General features: G+C 44.7%; 1 protein-coding gene across 7 annotated transcripts in view; it reads right to left on the bottom strand.

Annotated features, from left to right (window-relative positions):
• Positions 1 to 14,783, bottom strand: part of RGS6 (regulator of G-protein signaling 6) — a 556,008-nt gene that overhangs the window by 88,476 nt on the left and 452,749 nt on the right. For all 7 annotated transcript variants that reach the window (XR_001137974.1, XM_012656078.1, XM_012656073.1 and 4 more), the window contains 3 exons: positions 9,392 to 9,442; positions 6,424 to 6,530; positions 5,107 to 5,158 (listed from right to left, as the gene is read on the bottom strand). Coding sequence is in view for 6 of the 7 variants with exons in the window: in XM_012656078.1 (XP_012511532.1) it covers positions 5,107 to 5,158; positions 6,424 to 6,530; positions 9,392 to 9,442 (210 nt within the window). In the remaining variant the exon portion in view is untranslated. The remainder of the gene's footprint in view (positions 1 to 5,106; positions 5,159 to 6,423; positions 6,531 to 9,391; positions 9,443 to 14,783) is intronic.

The following is a 14,783-nucleotide window of genomic DNA, read 5'->3' as shown; positions in this document are numbered from 1 at the left end:
GCTTTGTCCTAAGCCACTTTCATCCCTGTCCCTAGCACCAGGGCCTGCCCTGGAGAGGACAGTAGAAAGGGAGGACGAGTTAGGGAAGCGCATTTGGCTCTCAGTTGCCAGGACACTCTTCTTCAAACATGGCCTTCATCACCTCCTCTCCCTCCCTCTGCTTCCTCAGTGTCTTCCTCCTTCTCCAGTGCCAAGTGGCATGACCCAGGGAAAACAGTAGAGGAATGGTATGAACCAACAACAGAATGGTCACCGGGGACCTGCGATCATTTTGTTGTTTGGCAACAAGATCTCTTAACTATACTAAGAGATCTCTAGTCAATGGGTCATCCAACTTCCTCCATTTGCTGTAAAAAATTTACTGATGGCTCCTATGATATTTTAGAACCTTTATAGCCAGGGGCCTACCCTCTGGCATGCACACACTCCTGCCTTCTCCAGACGAACCTTGTGCTCACAAGAGTCAGTTGTGCTTGTTCCCAAATCTGCTTATGTCAGGCATAGCTGTTATTTTAACCATGTAAGTTCACTAAATAATATTGCATATGCCAGTGAAATTAATGTGAAAAGAGAGAGATTTGTTGTTCCTATGAAGACTCAGTTGAATGGTTTGGAACAACTTAAAGGAAAGTCAGCTAAGATAATTGCTAGTGAATTTGGTAAAGGTGAGATAACTGGAAAAGATGGGAAAAATAATACAAATCTAGGGGAGGACAATATTTCAAGGCTCCAAAAGTGCCTTTAAATTCTTGATACCAAAACTGGGTGGTTTATTCTGAGTGTGATTTATTTAAGAAAGACATTCAAGTTATTAGAGCTCATAATCAAAGATAAGTCTTTGGGCCTAACCCAAAAGGCCATCAAATGAATGTTCCTTATCTTCATATAAGGTTCTTAAGGTATTGTATGTATAATTTTTTCAGTAATTTTCTACTTACCAACTTTTCCAATGAACCAAGCAGCTATAGTGTCTGATAAAGGGCTGTCGGTTCTATTACAAAGCGCCTCCTTCATTCTCTTGGACCACAGGCAGCCTGTGGAATTGGGGGCAACCTCAAGAAGGAAGACTGGCATGTCACCAGCCGCACCACACCTGGTCAGGATGATCCGCCAGCAGTGCAGGTCAGTGGAGGTGGCAGCTGCTTTGACCGTACTGCCCTGGACAGTATTTTGAATTGGCCAAACGTAAAACTCAGAAGAGGCTAACCCAGATCTGGACAATGGGTTTTACGCAGGCAGAGTCATCCCAAGAAATTTCCAACCCATCTGGGTCAAAATGGGCGAGCGAGGTTGTGAAGTTTGGGACTGTGCTTGGGGTGCACAGCTGGTGCCACTCCTGATGACCGCAAGTCACCTGGTCATGCGCTTCCAGCCTGCTTCCCTCGGGGCTACTGTCCCACACTAGGAGTCTGTTCCCCACAACCAGGTGGGGTGTGGCCATGCTCGGCTCAGATCTCCCTGGGACTTCTCTGCACCCCATGTGGCCTTCACTAGCGCTCACTGTAACGTTCAACCAACTCGAATGACCGCGGCAACGACAGCCAGTCCCACGGGAGGGCAGCTGGGGGACTAGATTTAAGCTCCAGATGCTGTTTTCTCTTGGATATTTAATTTCTTACTGAAAAATCTGTGTCTCCTTGCCCTCCCACCTGGCATTCCAACCTCACCTGTGCCTCACTTCAATGAATCTACTGCCATTTCAGGCTCACCATGTCACCACAATTAAGATGGAACACATTTAACTATTTTGTAAAGGGAACAGGTTCATTATTGCATATGCAATTATAAATTTTTTAAAAATACTAAACTTTTTGGATTTTGATGTACTTAAAAAACTAACCCCTTTCCAAACTGTCTTTACTAGTAACATCACTATTTACCTCAGTCTCCTAAACAAGGGAACATAGAAATCACTTATTTCTCTATTTTCCTTATAACCTCAAATTACTTTTAAAACAACAGAATTTTAGCATTGGAAGTAACCTTGGCAACCATCAAGTGCAGACCCCTCATTTACAGACGGGAAAATCGAAGGCCCAGAGGAATGATTTGCCCACAGGCTCGTGGGTGACAGAGCTGGAATTGGAAGCGAGGTCCAGTGCAGACGTCTGCGGAGTTTCCACCACGACATTCACTGACCCATTTACTCATTCATTTAATCACGTAAACTTTACCGGGCGCCTCCTCTGTGTCCAGTAGTGTCTCAGGTGCTGGACAAGTCACCATCGTAGCAGCTGCCACTTATACTGAGCCCATCAAATGTCAGGCACTGTTCTAGGGACTTTCCAAATGTTCACTTAGTCCTTATAATGACCCTGCAAGGTGGGTTCTGTTATTACCCCCGTCTTAGAGATGAGGGAACTTTTTTCAAGTCATTCCTCACTGTTGGGGACCGACAGTGGCTCCCCAAAACTGCTCGATCCATTCTAAACATCTCTTCTAGACTGCCAAGGCCCTTTTATAAACCTGCCCCTCCCAACCTGGCCAACCGTGTCCATCATTCTTCGTCAGCAGAAAACCTTTGGATACTCGGATCAGATCCTTACCTCCATCGTGCTCCTCCCCCAGCCTGGAGTGCTGGGCAGGAAGGGCTGTGACTTATTCAAATCTGTGACGTAGAAATTGACAGAGTAGGTGACCAGTAAATGTTTGTCGAATGAAGGCAAGTTTCTGGTTCTTCATCAGTCCAAATCATACCTCTTCTGAAATTCTTAGTTTCAGTTTCACACCCTCTCTGGTGAGAGGGCTACCACAGTAGCAATGATATCAACGAGCAGCCCAATGGAAATGGTATCGCCACCAGCACAGCGCTAATAATATCAGCTGTCACCTCAGTAGCAATAGTACAACCACCTCCACAGTAGTAATCACACCACCCACCACCACAGTTGCAATAACCACCACAACAGTTGTAATACTAACCACTACCCCAGTAATCATACCAACCACCACCCCAGTAGCAATAATAACCACCACCATCACAGCTGCAATCATAGCAACCACCATCCCAGTAGTAGTCATAGCAACCCCACCACAGTACTGACTCCTTACTACGTGCCACACACTGAACTTTACACGTATTTCATTTAATCCTAACAAAACAACACTAGGAGGCAAGTACTATTATTACTCTGATTTTAGTATGAGGTTTCTGTGGCACAGAGAGGCTAAGTAACTTGCCAAGATCACGCAGCTAGAGGAACTGGTTGGTCCTGGGGCTTATTGTGCTGAATTCCGTCTTGGTAAATACTCCTGATATTTTGACTACAGTGCTTTGGAAACACTGGCACTTCTGCATCCTGCACCTTGACTTCTCCCTCTGATTTCCCAGACACTGAGGCACAGGAATTCAGAATAACTTCGCTTTAGTGAGAGCCTGAAACAAACCATTATTTCAATCTTTGTTCATGATGCACAACTAAAATTACGAAATGGAGAATACCCTAGAGACAGGGAACTGATGCCCTTTGAGCTCAGTGTATGATGGCCTGAGCTTTATCGCAGTAAATATCTGGTCTTACCATCCTCCCACTCTCTCCATTGCCTGGAAAAATATTGGTTTTCACACTCGCGAAGGCACATGGCTGCTGCTTGGATCTGAGGTCTAATTATTGAAATTCCGAGTTGGGCTTTCACGAGCCATCTTTCCGCCTCGGAAGCACTTGTTTTATGAATAGCCAAATGCAGCTCCTGTTCGGAGCTCGAAGCCTTGCTGGGTCCCCTTATTGCATCATTGAGGGTGCAGTACAGTGTCAGAGGGCCCACAATGGGCCCGTGGACAGCTGAGCAGACAGCCTGAGGGCTGCCCTTCGGCATGACCGTCATCCTCCAGACTTGGAGAAAGAACCGCCGTAGCCTTATTAGGCCTGACTCGCTTGCATTCTGTCCTTAGGATGGCTCCCCGTTGCTGGTTTCCCTGGAAGTAGTAGCTTATACCATAGGTCTCCCAGACAGGGTCCCCTCAGCACAATCCATCTGCAAACCTATTTCCTGCGCACTGCAGCTACACCTGCCTTCCTGCCCTAAACAATCCCACAAAGAAGCCAGGGAGAGAGGCTGCAGGTCTCCCTGACTGCCCAGTCCCAAGGAGAGCCATGGACTGGTCTGCTGTAGCAGCTGAGTCAGTAGCAAGGATGCCGTGCAAAGGGGCAGTGCTGGTGCTATGACCTTCAGGCACATCCCACATGGGAGCATGAAAGAAGCATGGGCTTCGGAGCCACTTAGATCTGAGTTCAAGTTCTGCTGCCTCTAGTGAGTGTCTGTTGACCATTTCAATAAAGAAGCAGAACCGTCTGCAAATATTTACTGGGCACCAACTATGTCTCAGGCATGTGCTATGCACCGGGGGATATGAGAATGTACAAGGTGGACCAGTCTCTGCCCTCATGGTGCTTACAATCAATGGGACATTCAGACAAATGTGATAGTGTGAGCGTGTGACCTCTGTGGGCCTCAGGTCTTTTCTCTTAAGCAGCATAGTGATGATATAACTTCTTCAGAGAACTGGCACATAGAAATAGTAAATAGTCTCCACTGAGAGTATGTGGCAAAAGTCTAATAAGTTCCTGCCTGGAGAGAGATCACTCCCAACTTACCTTGCTCTCTATTTTCCTAGTACAGGGTGACTTCTGGACATCCCACCCTGGTCTCTCTCCCTTTTCTCCTAACTTCCGACTATTAAAGCACCTATGAGTTCTTAGTAAGTTTTAGTAAGTTCATGAGAACAGAAAGGACCAGGGAGAGGTGGCCCCTTGATCCAGCCCTCCCTGAAACCCTGCTCTTGGAAGGAGTGATCACAAGTCACTGTCCCATAGTGTTGCTGTGGGATCCTAGTTCTCCCCGGCCCCACAGAATGAACATTATTGAGCATCTCTTGATAAAGCTTTTCTTCCCTTTCCCCTTTCCTTCCTGGGACTGCATCTTCCAGTGTGTTCTGCCTTCCTCCATTATTGGAACAGGGAGTCTATTACATGTCAACAACATGAGAAAGGCCAAAGCAGGGTCAAGACCCTTCCTCCCCATGCATGTGGTCACCCAGACACCAAGCATTTGCCTTTGGCACTCCCAGGAGTGACACAAAGTGTGTGCTGTGGCTTCAGTTCTCACCATAGTCAGTGTTTTCAGGTTCCCAGCAGTTCGAAGGCCAGAAATAAGGAGCCTGCAAAAGAGCACAGGTGCCAGGACTCAGAGACACCTCGGGACCTGCCCTCCCCTGCACCTAGGGAGGAGCTGCCCACGTGACAGGCTCTCCTCATCTCCCTCTTGCTGACACCAGACTCCAGCTCTCTCCTGTTCTCTAAGGCAGTTGAGGCGAGTCAACATTTTAATCTAGGTGTTGAGAAATAAGAGATAAAGTAAGCAAAACAAATGCAAAAACGAGCTTAGTTTACAGGGCAAGACTTTTTTAGCCCAAGACAATAGAAGTCTAACCACAGAAGTCAGGCTGACAGTTTAATGGGTATAAAAACCTGAGTTCCTTTTATCCCTTTAACACTGTCTGAAAAACTCTGCTTCCAACCCCTTTGGTTTAGACCTTGGCACAACCCCTCATCCTCGGCACAACCCTTCATCCTCTGCCCCAATTCCCTCTGGGGCAGGACCTGGGAGAAGGAGTGTAAAATGAGTGGGAAGGATGAATAGGTAGCAAATTCACTCCAGGAAGGCAGCATGGTATAGTAGAAAGATCAAGGACTGTGCTACCAAATCAAGGCTGCCTCCTGGATTTACTAAATGTCACATTAATTGTCTGAGCACCTCAGTTTTCTCATCTGTGAAATGGGTGATATTCTTCAGTGTATTTTTCAGAATAAATGAGGAAATATGTGCAAAGTGTCTGCCATGGGCTGAATGTTTGTATCCTCCCCAAATTCATATGTTGAAATCCTAATCCCCAAGGTGATGGTATTAGGAGGTGGGGCCCTTGGAAAGTACTTAGGTCATAAGGGTGGAATCTTTATGGATGAGGTTAGTGCCCTTATAAAAGAGGCCTGAGAGAGACCCTCCCATCCCTTATGCTATGTGAGGACACAGCTAGAAGGTGCCATCTAGGAACCAGAGAGTGGGCCCTCCTTAGACACCGAATCTGCTGGCACCTTGATCTTGGACTTCCCAGCCTCCAGAACCGTGAGAAATAAATTTCTGTTGTTTATAAGCTACCCAGTTTATGGTATGTTGTTACAGCAGCCCAAACAGACTAAGACAGTGCCCAACAAAGAGTAGGCTCTCAATGAGGGCCTTTTACTATTATTTAAGTGGGTCAACCAGTGACCCAGACAAAAGTTCTCTTGGCTTTGCCAGTGCTGACGAGGAGTGAGGGACTGCTCCCTCAAATATCCTCAGTTTTTTTAGGGGGGTCGTTCTAATCTGAGAGTAGATCATGATGAGAGGAAATGGCTCCTCAGGAGGAGAAGCCAGCAGGCCTACCTGGAAACGATAAAAGGTGCCGTCATCCTTCATGGTGAGAACATGGTCTGAGATTGGAAAGATGTAGCCTTGGGCAGCTATAAGGCTTCCCAAATGTATTGCTTCAACTGCAGGAACAGGACATAGGAGAGAGAAGGAATTAGGAAGCAGGTTGCTTAGTTAAAATGTAACCTGGGAGCGCAGAAAGGCAACCGGAAGTCAAGTGTCATCTGCGTGGATGACATGGTTGCATTTGCTCAGGGTGGGGAAGGGCCACCATGTGTCTGGGACTCCTCTGGATCCCAGCTCTGAGGGTCTGACACTGCTTAACCTCCCTTCCCCACCCCTAGACCTTCAGAAGAAAGTCTGGCTTCATGGTCAAGGGCATGAGCTTTGGCATAGATAAACCTGTATTTAATTAAGTGAGATATTTCACATAAAGTGCTTAGCAGCGTCTGGTTCAGGGCAAATACTCCCTGAGTGCTGGCAGCCTTGATTCATATTTGTAGTTTCATGATGTTTTATCATCCCCAGCAACGCCACCATCAGCCTGTTGCTCCTTTAGTACCAGCCATACACAGATTCACATAGGTAGTTACGAATTTATCCTGAGCAGAACTAAGAAAAAATTAAAAATCTCAATGCTCCTACCACAAATAAAAATAATCTTTCCCAAATCTAAAAGTACTTTTTACTGGTTAAAACTAATTTTTGGACATGGAGATTACTGACACGCTCAGGGAGTCTCTAGCGATTATTAATTTCAGAAGCTCTGAATTTTTAAAAGCGATTTGTTTTGGTGTTATTTGCAAACTTGTCAAGGGGTTGAATATAATCCAAATGTTTTGCTTATTAAGAACTTGCATGCGTCATGGGTGGAATTAGAATGAATGGAGTTTTAATTGCTTAGTGATGACCGGTTTGCTTTTTAAAGTCTCTGTGCTTCAGGAATCTCGGGTCCAGCAAGTAGGGGAGTTTCATCATCGGCAGCTGCTTCTTCCCCAGGGAAAGAAGAACAAAATCCAGTAAGAAGGTGACTTTCATGTCACCAACCTTGGAGCTAATACTCTCATTTCATTCTTTGAACACAAATGTTTTTGCTTAGAAATTTGGCAGATACGCAGAAAGAAAAGATGTGGTCATGTAGTGGGTATGCCTGGCTTCCCACGGCTTTGGTTTGTCTCCTCCACACCCCTCTGTTCCCAGGTGGTGGAGTGTTGCTAGCTCCTGCTCAGCCACTTGTCAGAAGCCCAACAGGTCCCAAGACCTTGCTGTCCTCCCAAGGGCATCGGAACATAATGGATCTTTATAAACATGACCCTCATCATTTGGGACCTTGCAGAGAAGCTTCTTCTGCCAGGGCCAGAGGATTCCTGAAGCCCATTCTCATGTACTACCAGCTGGTTTCGTGTTCTCAGAATAATATGAACGATAATAAAAAATAGGTTTGAGGCTGCAGTGAGCTAGGATTGGGCCACTGCACTCCAGCCCGGGCAACAGAGGGAGACCTGGTCTTAAAAATAAATAAATGAATAAATAAATAAAAATAAATAGACAAATAAAGCAGAAATATACAATGATTATTTTGGAAGGGCAAAGAAAGCAGTGCTCTTGGAAGCGAAAAGACTGCCACGAGGAAAGAGGAAAGGTGTTCCTTAGTTTAGCATCATAATCGAAAGAAATGTTGACTTTAAATAAATGTAACTACATTGGTAGATGGTGATCCAGTCCGGGTTTTATGAGTGGACACTCAAGTCCAGAATGCATAAGGCCAACAGGATCCAGTCCAGGTTTTGCAGGTGGACACTCAGAAGTCCAGGCTACATCTGTGGGAGTTGACTTGGGTTCTATCCCTTAAAAGGGTTAGCATTTATAGTTTTTCCCTTGTGAATTAAGAACTTGACTTGAATTAAGCAATTTCACTAGTTGTGAGAGTAGTCACTAATCAGGGTGGTGAAAAGGCTTGGGTTATTTCCATGAATGACCAGATTTTCTGCACTCAGATTTCTGGCAACTACATTTAATTGAACTGTATACAAATTGTATTGTTTCATAGCCAGCAGATTAGAAACGTCAGGTTAGAACACAGGAGTGCCAGAGCTGGCATACTGATCACAGCGAGGAGTCACAGCTGAAGGCCAGACACTTAGAGTAGACACTTGGAAAAAAATCTTCAAAAGGCATAGTGGTTGGAGCCATTTAATTTGGGGTAGATAAGTCTCATCCCTCCAATGTCCATTAAGAACATCAGAGTGTATTAGCGGGTCTTTATAAATGTGACCTTCAGTCATCAAGAATATTCAGTTAAGTAAGGCAAAGGAATACATAATAAATTCAGAAAAGTATTAATTAACAGCACATGGATTAATAAGCTTTACTTATTTAGAATTTTCATTTTTCTGGATTCCCTCCCCATTTCCTAATTATGCTGTGAAAATAAATTTTACTGCTTATTTTCTGGTGGGAGGACAGATTTGGAAACTGTTTTATTGGTCAGGGTTTTGTTGTTGTTTTTCTGGTAAGGACTTCCTAATTGAAATGCACAATTAAAGTTGAAAAAAAATTATTCCTTCACTTTCTTGCAGAAGCAGAAAACAGAAGGAGTCTTAGCAAATAATTAAACATCTTAATTGTGGATCAGGCAATCTAATTTTAAGAACTGGCTCTAGAAGGCTGTTCAGTGACAGTGCTACAACTTATCTTTAATTGCTGCGGCTAACGAGAATTCAACTCATTTCACACGTTATTGTATTGGGCTCTTTGGCATTCTAAATAGTTGCTCATTTCCTTAAGGCATGATTTCAATTTAAAGATAGATATTCAGTGGAGAAAATAAATAAGTTTTATTTGTAAATGGAGTGATTCCATGTCCTGGAATTCCCATTTATAACCACAGTCCTCAAGAGGGCAGGAGAATCCAGTTTGGAACTTGGTTATGGGATATTTACTGGTAACAGGGGAGATAAAGGCAGGGTCAAGGGTCAGGTACCTGGGTCTTCGATGGAAAGGTTCTTCATAAGCCACTGCACAACGTCAGTACCTGCAATGATAAAGCGATTTCAACTGAAGACCTCATGAGTGTTTAACCCTGTAGCAGAAGGAACATGTTTTCCTAAGAGAATCCTAATTCCAGTCAGCACGAATCCACAGAGCTGAATAACATTGAGCCTTTTCTGCCCTATCCAACCCTTTCCATCCATCATTGCACTTCCATAGTTACAATTCTGTGCTTTTCTAAAACACATTCACTTCTGACGACTCAGGATGACCTCATATCCACGTTTCTAGGAGTGCCTATAGAGGATTTTCCCAAGGCAAGCTAGGTGGAGTTTGATCACGCCTGACCATTTCCTGAGGAAGGGGGCCTCTTCAGCTCCCTGCCCTTACTGACAAGGGCTGATCAACACAGGCGGCCACACAGGTTCTTGCAAAACTCTCTCTTCTGTCCTGGGCCCTCCTGAATGAATGTGCCCCTGCATCTCTGGCAGAACCTTCTGTGTGTTCACCAAAATCTCTTTCCTCTCCGCACTGGGCCACAGCTAGATTACCTTTCCAGATTCCTTTGTACTTGGGTGTGGACTAAGTTCTACCAATAGAATGTGGGAAGAAACGATATATGCCATTTCCAGACCTGGACCATAAAAACTCCCATGTGGTCCTCCATATCTCCCCACCCTTCCGTTCCCCATCATGGCTGGATACAGAAGACTCCAAGGACTGGGGGAGTGCAGAGCCACAATATGGAAGGAGCCATGGGTCCAGCCATGAACATTAATAGCCATCCACAACACCCTGGACAAGAGGTGCTGTAACCTGCATGTAGAAAAATCCTAGTACCTGGGAACTCACAAATTTCCCCCTACTCAGCCTGTTCCAGTTAAATTGTCCTTGATTCCTTTGAAAAGAAATTTGCCCCTCTTTGACTTCTTCCCTTTGGCCTTAGTTTTGTGTTTTGATGATAGATAAACAAACTAATCACTCTGTGAGACAGTCCTTCAGATATTTGGACAGTTCTGGTTTAGCATCAACATCCTCCCTCCAGGTGAAATGTGCCTGGACCCTCAGCTGTTTACCCACAGGATATAACCTGGAGTTCCTCACCATTCTGGTCACAATCCGCTGAATATGTTTCCTTTTGTCTGCCTCCCTTTGCAAATGTGGCACCTAGAACCAATGTTCTAAGAGCAGCACGGTTCGCATGGGAGTAGAGGGGTCCATTTTTCTAGGAGGTCCTGTACTTTTGGTCAATCCATCTTTGTTGCCCAAAGATCTCACTTTAAACCAGTGTAGACCATCGAAAGTGGCTTTGTCATCCCAGGGTAGAATGTGGATGGAAAACAGCCTGCAAGGGGAGACGTTTCTAGATATCCAAGTCCTGCCGTGGGCCTGAGGCGTGGGTGTGAGGGAGAGGATTTCCAAGAGCTGTCCTGGGCTGGATTCCCACGTGAAGATCTGGAGGTCCAGCAGGGGTGTTTAATGAGGATGACCTTTTTCCCAGAAATCTAATTTCTCAGAAATTTGACTGGCAGCCATCAGTGGGGCTGACGCAGACCGAGAGCCTGGACATTTTGTTGCTCTGTAGCTCTGTGGAGGGTGAAGGAACCCTGGACAGTGGGAGTGCCACGGCCCCATCCGCTTCCTGTGCCCCCCCAGGGCCACTGACACAGCCTTGCAATCCTTGCAATTTCCCATTTCCCCACATTTCAACCTCAGAAGCAGGACGTCTCAGCTTCTGCACACTCTGGCTCCCGGATGTCATCTGTGAGCTAAACTTTGCATCAAAAACAGTCCTATTCATTCACATTCTTTGGGAGAAAGACAGAGTGTGTCTGTGTGTGAGCGTGCGTGTGTGAGTGTGGGTCCATTTCCTCCAAATTATACAAGTTCAACATTCATCCTAGGAAATGAAGAACAAAGCGGAAATCAAATAAGAACCATAATCCCAAGTTGGGGGTGGGAGAGAGCCTCTAACCTGGTTTTTTTTTTTAAAAGAAAAATAGTTCTTTTTTGTGGGTTGCCTAGAAACTGCGAGGTTTCCAGCATCAGCTCGAGCTCTCCCCCAGGCAGGCGGATTATCTTTCTGCTGAGCTTGCTGAGCCATTATTTATCACCTGCCAAGATTGATTACTCACCCTGGGACAATGACAGCCCTTCCTTTCCCCTGTTAATTACTGTCATCATTAATATCCACGTCACTAATTAGTATTCATTCACATTGAAACTCCTTCCTTGCTATCATATCGGCTCCCCCCTCCACCCACCCCCAGCTCCAGCACCATTGTCTGGGTTTCTGTCCCCTTTGGGCTGCTCGGCCTCAGTCTCCGGCCTGATTGTTCTCCCCAGAGCACCAGGCCCTGGTTTGCATTCATAGAGCTAAAGGATCACATTTAAGCACTTTTGTTTGCAAAGAAGGAAAAGTCACACAAGCCCCTTTCCTTATTTTTCCCAGCTCTATGGGGACCACAGAACTGAGTTTCTTGTCCCTGGTTCAGCCCCCAGGACAGTGATCTCCTCTCGGACTGGTGTGACCTCCCTCAGGCCCAGGCAAGGGCCGAGAGGCTGCACCTGGCCGTCCTGGGCCACTGCCCTTGTTCTGCAGTGGCATCCACCCCCCATCCCTTCCACACTGTGGCACTGTTTGGTGGACTTCAGCAAATACGGCAACACTGAGGGACGGGAGGACATGCTCACTTTCACGGTGGGTGCGGGGTATGTCAGGCTTCCTGGGACTAAGCCAGGAGTGGCCAGCCTCCAGCCTGGGGCAGGAAGTGAACCGTTATGCCTTCAGCCCCGGGAGCAAGTGAGAAAGGGAAATCTGTTGTAAAACATCCTTTAAAAGACCTACAATTATTACGCTGTAGAATCAGATGGGAATAGTTCGAATCACCAGCAGGAGAAAGCATTTTTATTCTTTTTTCACTTTCTTCCCTCTTTCCTCCCTCCCACCAACACACAACCATTCTTTCCTTCCTGTTCTAAAAAGAATTTGAAGCGGATTCTTTTTCTGTTCTATCTAAAATTAATTGTCACTCTGTTACCATGATTGGATTCTGAATCTCATCTTAGTCAAGCTGCTTGGCTGAGGATTTAAAGCCAATATAACAACATAACAATATAACAACTGCTATGTTATCACAACAGTACCCTTTATCTGAAAGTTTTCTTTTTGAGGCTAATTTATCAACATATATCCCAGGGGTATCCATGAAATATACCAGAGGGCACCCAAAACATCCCTCCCATTGCATGTGTTTTTTATTAGTATATTTAAGGATATATTTATTACATGTAGTTGTATGTTATGTTTCTATGTGTAATATGCATGTATTTCAATTATGTTTTTCCTATATAAAATCGTGTTTATTGGACAGCTGTTTGGGAACAACCCAAAAGTCCTCTAATAGCAGATTGAATAATAAATTATGGCTCACACATGCAATAAATATTTATTGAACACCTACTATATTAAGTGTAAAAGCATATGGAGAACAGTGTACATTGTGGAATGACATTTTTGCAACAGAAGAAATACTTACATTTATATTCAATTAATTATATATATATATATAGATATATATGGATATAGAGAAGAAAAGTTCTGGAAGTATATTTAAATTGTTAACTTTGGGTTCTGTTGGGGAGAGAGGAGGCATCAAATTACGGGAAATTTCTATTCTTTACATTTCGTATTATCTGAAGTTCATCGAACATTTATGTTATAAATACTGAGAGCAAAGTGGAGACGGTAGGGTGACTTTGGCTGGCCTCGGCCTGCTGTCTGGGGAGAGGGCGAGAGGCACCGAGGCAGCATCCTCAAAGCTGTCTTTCTCCCTCTCCAACAATGGGAGGCTCAATCATGAGGCTCAATCGTGGGCTGCTCTCTCTGGCCATCTGCCACCCCTTGGAGCCTCAGAGAGGCCTTCTGAGACTCTAAGGGGGCTATTCACTTGTAATGTGGGACTCAGGGTGACAACCTCCCTTGTTTGCTGACTTCTTTATTAGAGTAAGACTCAGTGATCTCTTCCTGCTGACTTCCCATGCTGTATTAACGCTAGATCAATACAAGCTAGACTTGAGTAAGCTGGCAAGGGGGTTCTGATATTCTATATTTAGTTTTTTTCCTGAAGCAGAGGCATTTAGTGATAATAATAATTACTACTCTCATTAGCTATGGAATTAATAATTCACTGAGCTCTTTCTATATTCAAACCCGACAATGGTGCTGGTTTGGGGGAGGCCCTTATTATAAAATTCGGGGCTTTGTCTGCAGGTGTTTTAAGCTCCTCCAAAGATTTAGCAGTTGACAGGGATGCCTTCCTCCCATTACTGAGTCAGATCCCCAGGGATCCTAGTGTCAAAGACTCTCCCCATTCTTACCAAAGTATTGTCATCAATCTGAGCCCAAATCAGATTATGCAAAGTTAATAAAAGACTGGTTCCAATTACTTGCAAATTTCAAGTTACCAGAAACCTGGTAGATTATACAGTATATCACAGTACTGATAACTGAAACAATTCATAAGTTAATTATCAATCCTCACTGCCGGGGAAAGACACTTTCTTTTAAGTAAAATGTTTCTGGAGCCCAATGTCCGATAAGATGGTTCCTGCCATGAGAGAATTTTTACGGTTCTCCTAGGTCAAGGTTACTCCATATTGGATTTTCACATACCTGCCAAGGTCTCTGCTGCATCTCTGGGCAGAAAGGGCAGCTTCATGCCACCTCATCACATAGGTGCCATGTGCAGGCCAATGCTTATGGAGGGGCAGTGACATTTCCTGAGTGCCCATATTGTGCCAAGCCAGGCCAGAGCCAGGCACTTGACCCTGTCATCACATACTATCTTGATGATAATCGTGTAAAATATAATAATTATTATACCCATTTTAAAGATTAGGTCTGGGGAAGCTCAAGGCCATATACTCGTACCTATTAAAGTCAGGGTTGGAATCTAGGCAATCTCATGACAAATATTATTTCCACTACATCATCCTGCCTATCTTATCTCTGAAAAAATTTCCAAGGAATATAAAGGAAAAATAATTGGAAAAACTGATATTCTATATTCAGTTCTTTTTTCTGAAGCAGAGGCATTAGTTTTGTGATAATAATAATTACTATTAATACTATTATTAGCTATGGAACTAATAATAATTTATCGAGAGAGCACCAGGCCCTGGTTTGCATTCATAGAGCTAAAGGATCACATTTAAGCACTTTTGTTTGCAAAGAAGGAAAAGTCACACAAGCCCCTTTCCTTATTTTTCCCAGCTCTATGGGGACCAAGAACTGAGTTTCTTGTCCCTGGTTCAGCCCCCAGGACAGTGATCTCCTCTCGGACTGGTGTGACCTCCCTCAGGCCCAGGCAAGGGCCGAGAGG

Source organism: Propithecus coquereli, unplaced genomic scaffold (genome assembly GCF_000956105.1).
Source record: "Propithecus coquereli isolate 6110/MARCELLA unplaced genomic scaffold, Pcoq_1.0 Scaffold5, whole genome shotgun sequence".
Taxonomy (NCBI): Eukaryota; Metazoa; Chordata; class Mammalia; order Primates; family Indriidae; genus Propithecus; species Propithecus coquereli.
Note: the sequence above shows the minus strand (reverse complement) of the source record. Positions and strands in the feature narration are given on the sequence as shown.